The sequence below is a fragment of the Panonychus citri genome, unplaced genomic scaffold, assembly GCF_014898815.1.
Source record: "Panonychus citri isolate SS breed McGregor unplaced genomic scaffold, ASM1489881v1 Contig00040, whole genome shotgun sequence".
In the NCBI taxonomy this organism is placed as follows: domain Eukaryota; kingdom Metazoa; phylum Arthropoda; class Arachnida; order Trombidiformes; family Tetranychidae; genus Panonychus; species Panonychus citri.
The window spans coordinates 1,629,270-1,644,720 of record NW_026515445.1 but is presented as its reverse complement, the minus strand read 5'-3'; the positions used below and the strand labels follow the sequence as shown (position 1 = coordinate 1,644,720).

General features: G+C 30.0%; 1 protein-coding gene across 1 annotated transcript; it reads right to left on the bottom strand.

The window, feature by feature from the left end:
* Positions 1-936: 936 nt before the first annotated feature.
* Positions 937-15,451, bottom strand: LOC128397773 (Na(+)/citrate cotransporter-like). The gene is made up of 10 exons (XM_053358522.1): positions 14,680-15,451; positions 9,322-9,970; positions 7,083-7,311; positions 5,574-5,687; positions 5,043-5,120; positions 4,845-4,949; positions 4,595-4,778; positions 1,734-1,895; positions 1,335-1,472; positions 937-1,221 (listed from the first exon to the last, which is right to left on the bottom strand). The coding sequence occupies exons 1-10, from the start codon at positions 14,794-14,796 to the stop codon at positions 1,081-1,083; spliced, it is 1,917 nt and encodes a 638-aa protein (XP_053214497.1). The 5' UTR covers positions 14,797-15,451; the 3' UTR covers positions 937-1,080.

The window sequence follows — 15,451 nt, the reverse complement described above, 5'->3', positions numbered from 1 at the left end:
TCGACAATTGGAGCTTTCCAATTGTCTCACGTCTAGTGCATAAATTAATCGATCCTTATGATCTCAATTCAATTAATACTTTTCTTTTTTCCTTCTCCTTCTCTTTTCTTTTCTTTTCTTTTCTCAATTAAAACCGTTTGAGATTAAGCAAAAAAACGAAAAAAAGAAAAAGAAAAAGAAAAAAGGATAAGCAGTGGATTACGAAGATTCTCTTAAACGGATGAATCCGGTTTTCTGGTTCTTCTTACAAGTGCATGTGAACGAGGAATCAGGTTTTACTTACCAAGAGATTGTACTTGTTTCTAGAATTACTGTCAGTCCATTACGAGGTCATTTGTCCGCTTACTTTACTATTTGTCAGAAATTAAGGCGATTCAATATTTCGAATTTCTTATTCTCTATCCTCATTAATTTCCATCTTAATATTATTTCGTTTTTATTTATTTTCATTTATTTTATTCGATAATCTTTTCGTCTTCTTATTATTAAAAACAATCAAATAGAAAATTAGAATTTCTTACAAAATTTACATTCGATTCAAATTGAACCTACATGTTTATCTATTAGAATGGGTTTCGTACTTTTCTTTGGACGAGTAGAGCTGATTAACACTCAGAGTGCCAAAGTTTGCTGTTATTTCATTCGTTAAGAACAACTCATGTATTAGAATGGCTGAATCAGATTCGCCATCTCTTGGTGGATTAACGTACTAACAGATTTTCGTCAGACTGATAAAAGTTTCAGTTTTTGTTGAGTCGCAAGAAGTTTAAAGATTAGTATTTTTTAAGCTTCTGGTTTTCGTCGGACGTCACAAATATAACAATATTATAATCTCATCAGTTGCCAAGTAAAGTATTTCTGATGGACGTTCTTGTGTTTGAATTTGTTTTTATTCGTTACGAGATTAATAAAAATCAGTTAAGAGAGAGAGAGAGAGAGAGAGAGAGAGAGAGAGAGACTTATTCAAGGTCAAAAAATAGTTTGTTTTGCAAAAAAATTAAACAAACAAAGTTAAATAGTAACAGTAATGATCATATGCAATGAATTTCATTAGATGAGTTTATAACTGTATTTAAATCATCAAGAAATCAATGTGCTGTTGGCTGAAAGTGAAGCCCATTTAGGTGTCGTTGATAATCCAAATATTGGATAACCAAGGAGATTAAGATTAGCTACTATGACAGCTAAGCTCGTGATCTTCATCAATAAACCAGGAATAACCTAAAGAAAAAGATTAAAGGTAAAATTATTAAAGATAAACAATTTATATAATGAGTTAGAATGATAAACAAATATAATCAATTAAAAGAGCGAAATTAGGTTAATATGATTACCATATCAGAGGGCTTTAAGCCAGCATGTTCGTAGACCAGAGCATTGGCTGGGGTTCCTGCTGGTAAAATGAAGCACATTGAACAAGCCATAGTTACTGGGATTAAGAAGACTAATGGATTGATTCCAATTGACGAGGCCTAAATCAGTTAAGATAAATGCAAACAATTAGTTCTGCTGAAACGATATTTTCTACGATCGAGAAACTTAAATCAACTGATGAGATTATTTTAGAAGAAATTGACTGATTATTCAATTGTCATTAATTGAAACACTTCACAGGAGATGATTGAGTTAATTCAGTTCGAATGAGTTGTTGAACTAAATCAATGAAATTGTTAACGTTCAGTCTTAATACGATGAATTGAAAATGAAATCAAATTGAGTGGAAACGAACTTACAACTTGAGCAACAACTGGTAAAACTATTGTAGCGGTGGTCGAATTACTTGCAAATTCTGTAAGAATCGCAGCAATAGCGGCGAAGATGATGACAAGCATGACAACTGGGAGATCGTTTATCTTAGTGAACATGTTCCCAAGGTATTCAGAGAGTCCTGAAGTCTATGGAAGGGAAAGAAAAAAAATGATCATAGAAACAAAAAAGAAAATTAAAAAAGAGAAAAGAGAAAAGGTGATGATGTGTAGAAGAAAAATGAAGACGAAGATGAGACTAAAAATCAATAGGGAAGAAAAAGAAAACCTTGAATGATCGTAAACATGAACTTATAGGTTGACCATTTGCCACGAATTATCAAATTGTTAGAACATCTCGTTAACTTGTTAATGGGATTCGAGTTGATATTTACTCTTTGTTTCTCATCAACTGAATACAATCAAGAGTTAGCATCAAGTTTCGAGAGGAAGGTAAAGAAAGAGAAGCAAATGAAAGAGAGTAGTTGAAATGTCTCCGGAAGTTACAAACCATTCATTTCATGACAGATAACTCAAATTTCCTGTAATCGATTCTGTTTCAGTGCTTTTCTTGGCTACAAATTCACATGCACTTTATAAACATAATATGAATCAACGAGGCTAATAACCTAAGGCTGGAATTGAATAGCAAATAATTTGAAAGGTGGAGAAGATGAAGATGGAAGAAGATAGAAAGAAAATGAGAACGATGATGAGAGAAAATATGAACATTTTTCGAACTTTTTCAATTCAATTATATTTTCCATGTAGAGAATCTTCAGGGTTGAAATTCGATTTCTGATCTACCAAACAAATTCTTTCAATTCAATTTGATAAAATACAACCATGAATGTTAATCAGAGATATGGATAAACGAGTCACAGAATCATATTGAAAATGTCCAGTTAGTTGGTCAAATGAAATTAAATAAGTCAACAAAAAGGAATCGATAATAACTTTGATCCATTTGAAATGATATCGAATTGCCTGTTAGGAAATTAAAGATAATAATCTAATCGAGACATGGAAGTGAGATTGGATAACCATGAGGATTAGGATAAAATGTCAAGTATCATGAATATAGAAATTGATACAGAATAGAAAGACATGAAAAGAAATTGGATAAAAAAACCAATTATTAAATTGATGAAATTCAACGATAATGATTAATATTCATAAATCTTATCTCATATTCATATGAATTATCATTTCAATAAACAATTTATGGGAACATTATCAAGTAAATGAATGATAGAAATTCAAGTGAACTTTAAACGAAAAAAGCTGCAAGTCATTTCCCTAATTCCCTAAGGCGATAAACAATAATGGCTCATGATAATAATGAGATAAGATAATGTTAATAATGATCTTTCAATTCTGTGGATATAAAATAAATGAGAAAATATTAATAATAATTTTGTAATTACAATCTCGAATAGTTGAATAAGTTCAATATAAATGAAAGTAACTGTAAAATAAATAGTACAAAGTATATCATCAAGTAACTGGATGAAATTTTGTTCTCTTCATTTCTCTAAATAATATTATCACATAATAAGAATAATAAGAAATTCTGACCTTTTTCAGATTCTCAAATTTTTTAGTTCTAATAAAAACATGTTTGTCTTCAGCAAATTCAATGAGATATTCAGACGATTCCATATAATTGTAAATTTAATATCTTTTCAATTTTTTCTTTTTTCATATGAATCTTTTCTATACTTGACTTTTCTCCATGTGAAAAAAGAATAAGAAAATGCCTGAGAAATCGTCTAGAACTTTTGTATTATATTCAAGGTATGGGAATCGATAGAATCCCTCGAAGATAAAATAGCAACAAGAATCGAGAATCAACAATCTTGTAACATAATCAACCAAATAAAGACAATTTATGGTTTAACAAGAGCCAATAATGGGCCATAATCAGAGTGAGAACATAAATTAAATCAAATTGGAAACAACGAAAGATAATAAAATCTAAATAAATGATAATGGGAATCTGATAATCTGTTGATTCCAACTAAATAAAATTCTAATATGCTGATAGTAGTTTTCTAGAGTGCAACTAATTCAGCTGAATTTTCTATTAATCTTCGCCTTATCTTTCAAAATTATTAACAATTTAAGCAAATTGAATAAAAACCAATGTTCAATAATTAGACTAATAGATTATCATTATGGATGAAATTCATTTCAATTACCATATTAGCAGAGAAAACAAAGAAAAACTTTTAGTCTGAATTGAGTTTCTTTCATTTTTACCTTCATTTCATTGAGAATTGGAACCATAAAAACTACTTATTCAACTTTAAATTCATTTTAATCATGAAATAATCACCATGTTTTATATTTTAATATATATTCATATTTCTACTGTCACTAACTACATTTATCCATTATGGTTATTATTATGTGATGTGACCTTTCATAACCTTCTTGATGATAAATAGATGATAAGAGAAGCAAATAAACGATAATACTTGAACAATCTGAGTCATAGTGAGATTATTATCACAGAATTTAATATGAATCTTTACTCTAACATGATGCTTATTATTATCCTTTTACCATGAGCATAGAAATTCTGATGATTTCAATCGATTGAGAAGTTTATCAATTCTCTCTCCATGAGAAATATTATCATTCATATTTCTACATTTCATCATTTTTTATTCTCTCAGGTAATTTACTTGCTCAAAGTTGAAACCTGAGATTTTAAAACCATTTAGATACAATAAGTTTCCTAAATAATTAATGTCGGTGATTATTTTCAGAGCTCAGAATTTTATTGACCATTAGCGTGTGAAAATTCTGATTTTCGAAAACTTTGTCTGAAATTCTAAACTTACCTGAGTGGCTTTGGCAACTGCATAACCTCCACCTCGAAGGAGAATTACACTCCATACTAATTTGTTTTGGACTTTAGGCCATTCAAGTAGACCCGGTGAAGGATAAGGACCCAGAGGTCTTGATGGAGTGAAAAATAACACTGCAACCATGAAAATCACGACTGCAGCATCTCGAGGTCGATATCTGTTGATTTTGTGATAGAAAATGTATCAGAATCAAACTGATTGTTAATAAATCGAAATGAATTACTTTTCAGGAAAGATGGTTGACCATCCTCGAAGATATTGAGGATCACGGAACATCCACAAAAGTACCAAGGTTACGAATAAAACAACAACAGCAAATTCATGAAATCTGAAGAAAAGAGATGAGACAAAAGAAGAAATTTTAATGCGATTATTTCCAATTCAATATAAATCACATTATGATAGAATTTCATCGAAATACCTCAAAGATCCGAGTTGTTTGTACTTCTCTTGCAGAATATTATTCGCTTTCTTGTTAGTTTTTGATATTTTATGTTTTCTAGAAGAAAAAAGAAAAATAAAGTTTAGGTGAACATCATCATCATTTGATCTTGTTGCATGAGATGATGAAGATGAAAGAAAAAAGAATAAAATATTTGTTCCAATATTGTATATAAGATACATTGATTTTCATGTATCAACAGTCTCTAAATCGATATACCTTTTCTGTTCCAATTCTTGGATAACAATGAAAATAATGATAACATTGGTTACATAGATAAACACAGAGAGAAAAGAAAGATCAATCTTGATTCAGGGTTGATGTTTCATGTTGATAGATTGTTAAGATGAAATAATATTCGTCAAGCCAAATATTCTACCCATCAATCTCTCTCACAGTAATTCATTTGAAAGAAAGAAAATCAGTTTCTTGGAAACGTCAACAATCACACTCCTCATGTATGATCTTTACTTCAATTGATTGTTATTTTTTATCAAGTGAATCTCTTACCTTAGGTAAAGATATTTGAATATTGTCCAGTTTAAAATGATGGTCAGCAATGATCCTGGAGCAGCAAACATGAGCCAATTGAGATAATCAACTGAGGTTCTTTCATGATACCATCTAAAAAGCAAATAAAGAAAAAGATACAATATAATACATTTTATAATCTTTTATAACGTTTTAATGCGGACAAAGGTCAATAAAATCCTCGAGATGGTCATGATAATGGATAATGAGGATTATAAGATAATTACAATGATAATTTAATGATGATTCTGACAAACAAGTTTCTCGGATCAATTAACATTGAGATAACTCAGCCAATGGATTATTTTATTTTCTTTCATTACTGTTCTGTATTAATATAAGTGTTTCTGTCTTCTTTAGAATAGTAACTTTTTTCTTTCACATTGATGAACTTTGTTGACAAATAATATCAAGTTTCATGTCAGTCTCCAGGTCATTGTAAGGTTGGTTCAAGGTTAGAAATCGATTCCCATTCAATTTCATGGTAACTAAATAATCTGAGATTCTATGAGCATTTTTTGGTATACAAACAGCATCTAATTTACTCTGTTCGTGTATTTACAGTTATGGAAGATAATGATGCTCTCAAAGGATGAGAATTAAACACACCCTGAAAAGGATGAAACGAAAATGTATATAAATATATTATATCAATTGATTGTAACTTTGGATTATCATTGAAACCGAATGTTGATCAATGAATGATAAGGAAACAAAGTGAAACTCAGATGAGCTTTTAGTCTTCTTATTAATCAGCGGATTCCATTTATTTCATTTCCTTGTAATCATCAAAAGAATCATGGAGACTAAGATGAAGATGCTAATGATAAAGTGATGAGATGATTGGCAAGATGGATCAAGTTGGAGTTTCAACAAATTCATGAGAATCCTTTTTTTATATCTACCTGAATGGAGACAAATAAGATAACAACGAATTTCGAATTAACCAAAATAAAAGAAGAGAATTAACCTAAAAGTCCAGAATAAAAGAAAATAATTGTTCCAGAAAACGTTAAGAACATAAGAGGAAATGGAATAAGAGTCAAGTGGGTAAGAAGTTCCTCAGGTAAAGATTATTTTCCTGCAATGATCATCACCGAGTTGATCATCATCATCATTAGAATCATCATGAAGCTTTTCTGTCGAGATATTTTGTCATCTTGAATATAACATTGAAAACAATAGTTAACTGACTTTCTCCATTATTTTGGTTCTCTTTATCATCACAATTCATAGTTATCCTTACATGATAATCTTTATGAGGAAAACAGCTCAAGTAAACAAAAAGAAAATGAATCATGGTGGAACATACGATATTCACTTGTTTCTATTTCTCAGATTAGTATGAATTTCACATGATAGTTTAAATGATGAATCGACTATATAATAGAGTTAAAGTTTTTTTCAATTTATGGGCTACGATAAGTTATTATTCATTTTTGTGGAATTGATCAATTATTTGATTTCGATCATGACAATCTCACTTACTCTTCCAACACATAAGACAGCACAAGATTAGGACCAGCACTTGTTAGTGTTGAAGTTGTTCCGACATTTGCTGACGACGAAATTGAGATGTACAAAATTTTACGAAGTTGTGAAAAATTAACATCACTTTGGAGGGAATTTGGCGAATCCGAGTATTTGTTGGCTCCATTTGAAGCGTTTGCATGAACATGACTGTCATTCCTTGAGCATTTGGATGATAACTGTTGATCTGGTGAATAGAAAGAGATAATCAGAAACAAATTTATTCCAGAATAAGATAGCAATATTTAAGAATTTCAGTTGAGTTTAAATGGTTTGAGTTGTTCACGCGTCGAATTGTTAATTTAAATAAAACTTTCAGAGATAAATTTCCATGATGGTCATGGATATAAAAGATTATTGTTATGAATCGATGAACACTGAATGAACTACATCAATTCTCAATTAATCAAATCTCAATGCCATTCCTGAAAACACGGATTCTCAATCATCAAGTTCAAGGGTCGATAGTCAATCATTAATTATTCCATCATTTGAAAGGATACTAAAGTTTTGTTTGTTTCATGGTTAATATTGTTATGGTTCATAGCTCAGGGTTTTATTTGTTTTCTTCATCTTAATCAATAGGTTCATCGTTTTATCGATAGTATTCATCTTTTTTTGAAGATTCGAATGACAATAGTCATGTAGCTTCCATCAGTTGAAATAAGATTCTGATTCCAACTGAGCTGAATGAAGATTCAATGACTTTTGTTTCTTTTGAAAAGATGAGGAAAACCATGAACATTAAAAGAAAATAAAAGAGGATCAAGATAAGGTGAACAACATACGGATTTAATGGTCACCAAGAAATGGACCTCGTTTACTGTCAATCTGCTGTTATCTTAAGAAGGTTCATCTCATCACGTCAGTTTCAGTTTCAGTTTCTCTTTTCCTTTTTTTCGTTCTATTCAATTTTTCATATTTTCTTTTAATGGAATCAAGATGTTATATTTTCTCTATTCAATGTTTCAGCATTTATTTTCTCTCTTCTCTTTCAATCTTCATTGTGATTATCATCTTTCATCTCTTTTGTTTACCATGTAATCGATAGAAACTGTGTAAATGTGTCAACGTCATGTCCAAGTTATCTGGACATCGATATTATTATGGCCTTTAAATCTCAACAGCTTTTCAGGCTTCTTTTAGTTCAAGTAACTGTAGCATCTACACATGAATTCAACTCTGATTTCCTCTGAATTATAATAAAGGGTTTTAGGAATCTAGAGGGAATCAAAGTGACTTGAGATGGAGAAATGGATTAACCGTATCTGTGGGTTTCGATAAGTAGATAAGTACTTGATTCAGTTTGTTTCGTATTCGAGGTGTTTTGCTTCTTATTCTCTGAATGCATCGATTTAATGACAACACACTGTACATAAAAAAGGTAACAAGTATCCAAGGATCAAGAGAATGAGTTTCCTCTGAACAATTACCTTCATTTAACTGAAAAAGATGATGACCAAGCAAAGTAGCCATTAAAGAGAAGAGACAGAATGAAATTGATGGGCAACAATAGGAAACAGAATCTATTTATGGTGACAATTTATACCAAAAAACAAGACCCAACATTCAACACATCATCTTACTTTTTTCTTCTCTTCTTCATCTTCCTTTATCTTCTTCATCATCGGATCACTCCTACTAATAATTTAACCCACTTTACGTTAACTAACTCGCTCTCCCTTTGTCCATATGATGGTCATCAGTCTTATAGATTGATTGGCTTTATATTGATTTCTGATGATTGGGTGTAAAGTATTGGATGTGCCAAAGACACTAAAATAATCAGTGTTCAATCACTTTTCTTGAGGACAGAACATGATCACAGAGAGAAAGAGAGAGTTTCTATCAAATAACAACAATTTACTTCTCAAAAATTGATAAATTGTAGTTTTTTTTCTAATCACTTATCGAACTGTGAAGAAACTTGATTATCATGACATAAGAATCATCACTTTCCTTTCAAGATTATTAACGATTAAGGTGATTGATAAGAATTGATTTCTTTTCAATTTTGTTATTGATCAATTTATCTGTCAATCCAATCGCAACTTAAACTGTTGCTCAAAACTACAACTTTAATTTAAGTTCAACCCGATTAAGTTTTCAACATTGGAACTGGAGAAATATTGATTCTGAAGGGAATTTGGGCTAATTTACACAATTAGATTATCATAGATATTAATTAACAATTTACCTTTTTCATCACGTCGAATTGTTAATTCAATTGATTCCCTTTTATTAGAATTAACTGTAACCAAGCAATGTCCATTTCGAGAGCTTTGATGATGATCACTGTCATTATGATGATGTTGATTATTATTATTTGTATCGTTGTTAAAGTTATTATTTTTGTCATTATGATTATTTCTATTGCTATTATTGTTATTGTCGTTATTATTAATGTTTTCTGTCTTTTTATTTTCCAGTTTTTTCATGGGATCGGACCAATGGTCAATCTCTTTAGGTTGAATCTCTTGTATAACAGCATCCATTATCGGTAACATAAGAGCCGTTGTAGCTGTATTGGTAATCCACCAAGCAATAAACATGGTTATCCCCATAAATCCAAGCATAATCATCTCAAGACGAGACCCAATGCTTTTCAAGACAAACAAGGCAATCCTACGATGGAGATTGGAACTCTCTATGGCTGCAGCAAAGATGAGACTTCCAACGAATACCATGTTGGCCTCTTGGAGATAAGGTCGACAAGCCTCTTCGGAGGTCGCTAGTTCTAGAATGGGAAGGAGAAACACTGGAAACAAAGAGGTGACCCCCATTGGAATGGGCTGAATGGCCCAGTAAATGGTCATCAATAGGACTACAAAGGCACAACGGCATTTCTGGTGTATCATTTGGATTATCATGTAGTGGAATCAAATAGAAAACGTTAAATCAGGATTATTAGGACTTCTTTTTAAAGGTTAGTTTTCAGTTTTTTTCTCATTTTCTTTATGAATGGAAGCGCAAAAAATCAAGAAATTTGTTCATAATGAATTCATTTATTTGCTTCTCTTTTACTTTTATTTACTCAATACAATTTTTAGTTCAATTTCAATTTTTTATCTTTCCATGATAAAGAAGCCATGAGAATATTTATCTTATAAAGTTTAATCAATGACAATTACTAAATAGAAAGTTGATGATAATTAATGATAAAAATAACTCAAAATGTCAAAAATTATTCTTTTTTGTTGTAATATCAGATTCAATGTAAGAATTAATTCTCTAATGGTAATCATCCGACTGCTTCTAAATATTTTGGAATTAATGAAAAACACTTATTCTCAAGATCTTATTGGAATATACTTTTCTCCCGATTCAGATATAACGGAAGCTGAAACATTCTAATCTGATCTAATAGCCATAAACTGAATGTAGAACTCATCAATCATCATGGTTATCGTTTAACTTTAGAATTTCAAATATCAATGAGATGAAAAAAGTGAATATTTTTTGTTTAAGATTAATATCATTTACATTTGATTTACTAGCTGAGTGACCAATTCTCAATAGAAACCAATAATCATCTGTATATTGTATTGGGATCGCTGGACATTAACCGCCATTTTATTTATATTATATTTCATTGGTATCATCACCAAAGGTTGAATCATGCTGGAGGAAAATATCAGTCAACATTATCAAAAAGTAATTCACAAAGTATTGCATAGGAATATATGAGAAGACAGTCAACTATGTTTAATATTGAATCTCCCTGAATGCAGTTGGAATAATGGTGAACACTAATGCAGAAAATTCTTTACCTTCTCCCATGATAGGTATTCATGGGAGATAACACCAAATTCTGACAAAGAAACTCATTCACAATTCAACGGTTATCATTAAGTAAAGTCTATTATCCCTCAGACTGATTATCTAATAACATCAAACTTTGATCATCGTCATTATTTTCATCATCAAGTTTATCATAATGAAAGGAACCTAATGGTTGGAGTTCAGTTCATGAAAAGCATGATGAATATAATGCTAACCTGTGGAAATTATCAAACTATTGTAACTGGTATTTCACTTATTCTTAACCTAATTCAATTTAAATGATCAATCCAATCCAGGTAATTGTCTTGGTAATTAACTAATTGCTCTTACATAAAATTAATTAGTTTTACTTTTTCTTTTTTTAGACTGAGATCAAGTTTCGTTTGTGATTTATCATTGGATAAGTTTGCACCAAACGCCAATCGATTAGTATCATTTTCTGTTCACAATTAAACAGATATAAAGTATTATTTATAAGATAATAATATTATGTGTAAACATGATACTCGATACAATTAAAGTAACATACATGCAACAAACTCATTCATTGACATTGTCAAATTAATTGTCAATAAACCGAAACAAATACCAACAAGTTGAAGTAATTAACTTCAACACGATGATAACGATGATACTATTCAACTAGTAAATCTCACTCTCTAGAGACTCACCAATCTTGCACCATATTGACACAAAAATGTTCACCAATTTTCATGGTGAAAATAATCATTATTTTTAATTACTCGGAAATTCATCATTGATAACAATCAATGTATCAGAATAATAGAAAACTGAAATGTCTTTTCGGTTGTGAAATTAAAAGATTAACATAAAGTGATTGATTAGTTAGAATTGATTAGAATTAAGCTATCAGCGAAATCATCATGTAAAAGCCTCAAGGGTTAACTGTTTGTACCACAATTAGTTGGATGCCAATTATGAAAGTAATTATCAAAATTAACTGATCCTCGAACACCAAAGGTTGTCGAAATATCTAAAATTTATAAAGACATCAAGTTCATCTGCTCATCTGATCTAATTGTTCTGTCAATTTAATAAGAACAAGTTCCAAATCAAATAAATGGTTTTCTATCACGAATTTTGAGTAAAAGTCGTACAAGTTTCGACATTTAGATAGATTTGTAGATTTGAATGGAAAAGATAATTTCATTCCAAACAATTAGTAAGATCACTTGAAAGAATTGAGATTAATATTAATAATCAGAGAGATGTTAACAAAGAAGATTAATTAATGAAAACTATGATTATGTTTACACATGCGATTCAATACGATGATTTTTCAGCTAAATTGTTTGTATTAATATGAGGTTTTAAATTGTTCGTTACTTATTCAACTTTTTTAGGAAATTAATTTTTTTCATTGAAAGTTAAAAGTTAATATTGATCAGTTCAATTAAGAGCTAATCAGTTAATAATTAGCGAACAGGAAATAATCGTTATGTTGTTGAGATAACTCAAGATTATTTCTATTCTGAAAGTTATTCAACGAGCCACAAAGAGAAATCTAATAATTTAATATGGAAAAACTTGATGGAAATAATGACGAGAGTTCACCGAGATTATTCATTCTCATGTAATAAACACAGATTGGAAAGGATCGATTGAGTTAAGAATTTTTCAAGTTAATTCAATGAAAAATCACTTTCACATGAACAAGAAAAGGAAAAAAAGAATCACCTTTCCATGACAACATGATGATGTATCAACATCTTTTATCCTGAGGTTGAACGACAAAGAAAAGATGATCAGAGTGATGATTGAATATAAAGAAAAGGAGACAACATTTATCAATGAAAGGAAATAGATAGTAGGTGAAAAAGAAAATGGTAAACATGAAGAATATAAGAATAATTCGTTGATTGTGAATCAATTAGTTTCTACAGAATTTTATTTGGAATTTGATTAAGCTACAAAGTAGAAGCTAATTAATCTGTTCCATGAAGCATAATGTTCATTGTGGTTTCAATAAGAAAACATTGAAAACTGAAAAGATTAATTGTGAATCTTAATCTTCTTTTGATTGAGTTTATGGAGATAATCAATTAAAGATTATCTTGTCCTCCTTTTCTCTAGTTTTTTTATACTTAATTTTAAGCACAACTTTTATCGAAATAAAATAATCAGCTGATTAAGTTGGAGTCAAAATGACACTTTGATTGATTATATTTTTAATTTATTAATAGTTTAGAAATTTGAATTACTGATAAAAAGGTTTTGAGGTTCTCACTTTGAACTTGAATAACTATTAATAAAATTTCCATTAGCTTTCAATTGTTCATTGGAATTGAATTAATCTTGATTCAAATAGTCTTGTAAGTGATCAGAACCGAAAGACGAAAATACAATTTTGATACAATTAACTTCAAATCAAGAAATGGAAATAAATTTCATGATGGTCATTAGGATTATTCAGATTATCAGGGTGAAATTGTTTACACAACCATTTTAAACCGATGGTCAGTTACTTGAATTAGTTGGTCAAAGTTTTGATTTAGTTGAGTAAACTAGTGAAATTAGTTAACCAAGTGATACATTATCAAGAAAAGACTATCAAGAAGCTTCAGTGACTTTGATGATTATATCAAATTGTTTCCATGAAACGATAATTACAATCAAGTTTCTTACCCTAAAAAAGGGTCATACAATTAAACAATTAGTCACATCAAGTAACATCATTTAGCTTCAGGGTAATTAACTTTTATTCTAATGGTCAGTTCATAGTGAAATAGTTGTGGACATTAAATGGTCGCTTTAAGTAAATAATTTAATTTAGAGTTGGTTTTGGTTAATGAAAATATACATGTATTCATCTATTAGTAACTAACTGATCAAGATAATGTTGAATTTTCACTGAACAATCAATCATCATTATCATGATTTCAAGTCAATTAAAATCCTTAAGAAAATGATTGCATCTCCGATCATATTACAATCACATGTTTCAATCACAATTAATTTGTTGTTTACTCTTGAACTTGTAAGTTTATTTACATAACAACAACAATTAATCATTTAAGTTGCAAGTCTGATTACCACAAATATTTGACATTAAAACAAAACAATGTCACCAAATCTTCATCACAATAATCAGATTGGTCAACTTGAAATCTTGTTACTTTATTGGTCTAAATTAATGATGATGATTCCCGAGAGAGAGAGAGAACAAGATGATGATGATGATGGTGATGCTAAGAACCAATAAAATGTCTGGTTAATCAGTTACCTTGAAGTTTCTTTTGTTATGTTGTAACTACAAAGGAGTAACAATTTAACCAATTAAATTAAAAGTCACAAATCAATCTATCAGTTAATTGTCAAGGTTAATGGTTACTCTTTGTGTGTTTACCATGATGAACATTCTGAACAAATAGTTTCTCTATTTGATTAGTAAATTAAATATTGAAAATACTGAGAGAAATTCAACTAATTCTGTAATTACCTTGAGTCTCAAGACTGTGAATCTTTTAACAAGTTGATTACGAATGTGAGTTAATGTCAAACATAAACTGAATCTGATTGAATTCTGAAAACAAATTAACCCAATTGTTGCTAATGTACAAAACATTCAGGTAAATGTGATGATAGTGACCATTGGAAACAGAATCAGAGACAAAAATCAATGTCAACTGGTTCTTGTGTCACATCAATTGTCTATTTTTAGCATTTCATATTAAATTATTGACAATTGAATCTAATTAACGAAGATTAACTAATGTATAGAGCAGAAAGAATTAAATTTGAACCAACTTACCGGATCGTCGTAGCCGAAAATGAGAAAAGGTGAGAGAAGCAGAATAACAGCAATCGAGAAATAGCCTCGCCAACAAACCGCGAGATGATTGAAAAAACTCTTAATGTCCGTTACCATGATTATGTTTCCTTCGAATCGATTGAGATGCAATAGAATCAGTAATTATATGAGTAGTAAATTAGATGAACATTAAGCAGATGATTAAATATACAAAGTGTAGAATTGTAAAAGGTTTCGAAAATTTGTCGTTAAAAAGATTCGAATTAAACTAATCAAGTTAAATTCACTGAATTATCTTGGGACATTCGAATAGTGATAAGTAAATTATGGTAACTAAATATAAAAAAATGAGTGAGAATTTAAACGAAAGGGAAAAGAGAGAATAGAATTTAATGGTTAATGAAACACAGAGAGAAAAAGAGAGAGAGAGAGTGAGTTAGAGTGAAAACGAGAGAATGAGAGAGAAAAAAGAAAGGAGAGTTAATAGTTGCAATGAAATAACAATAATTGAGCTTCAATGGTTCTCAACTCAAGGAATTGAGAAAATCATTGCTCAGGAAAAAAAGAACATGAAATAGCCTTTCACTTGTATTCTTTTCTAAAGCATTGATACCATGTTGAGATGAATCCGAGAGAATGACGATTATGATGAAATAAAGCCCGAGGCGATTGTTGGTGGATTAAAACATAGAAAAAGGTAAGACTAATTTTCGAGAACGATGTTAATAAACAATAACAATCTCTCTATGAAAAGAAAAGGAATAAATAACCT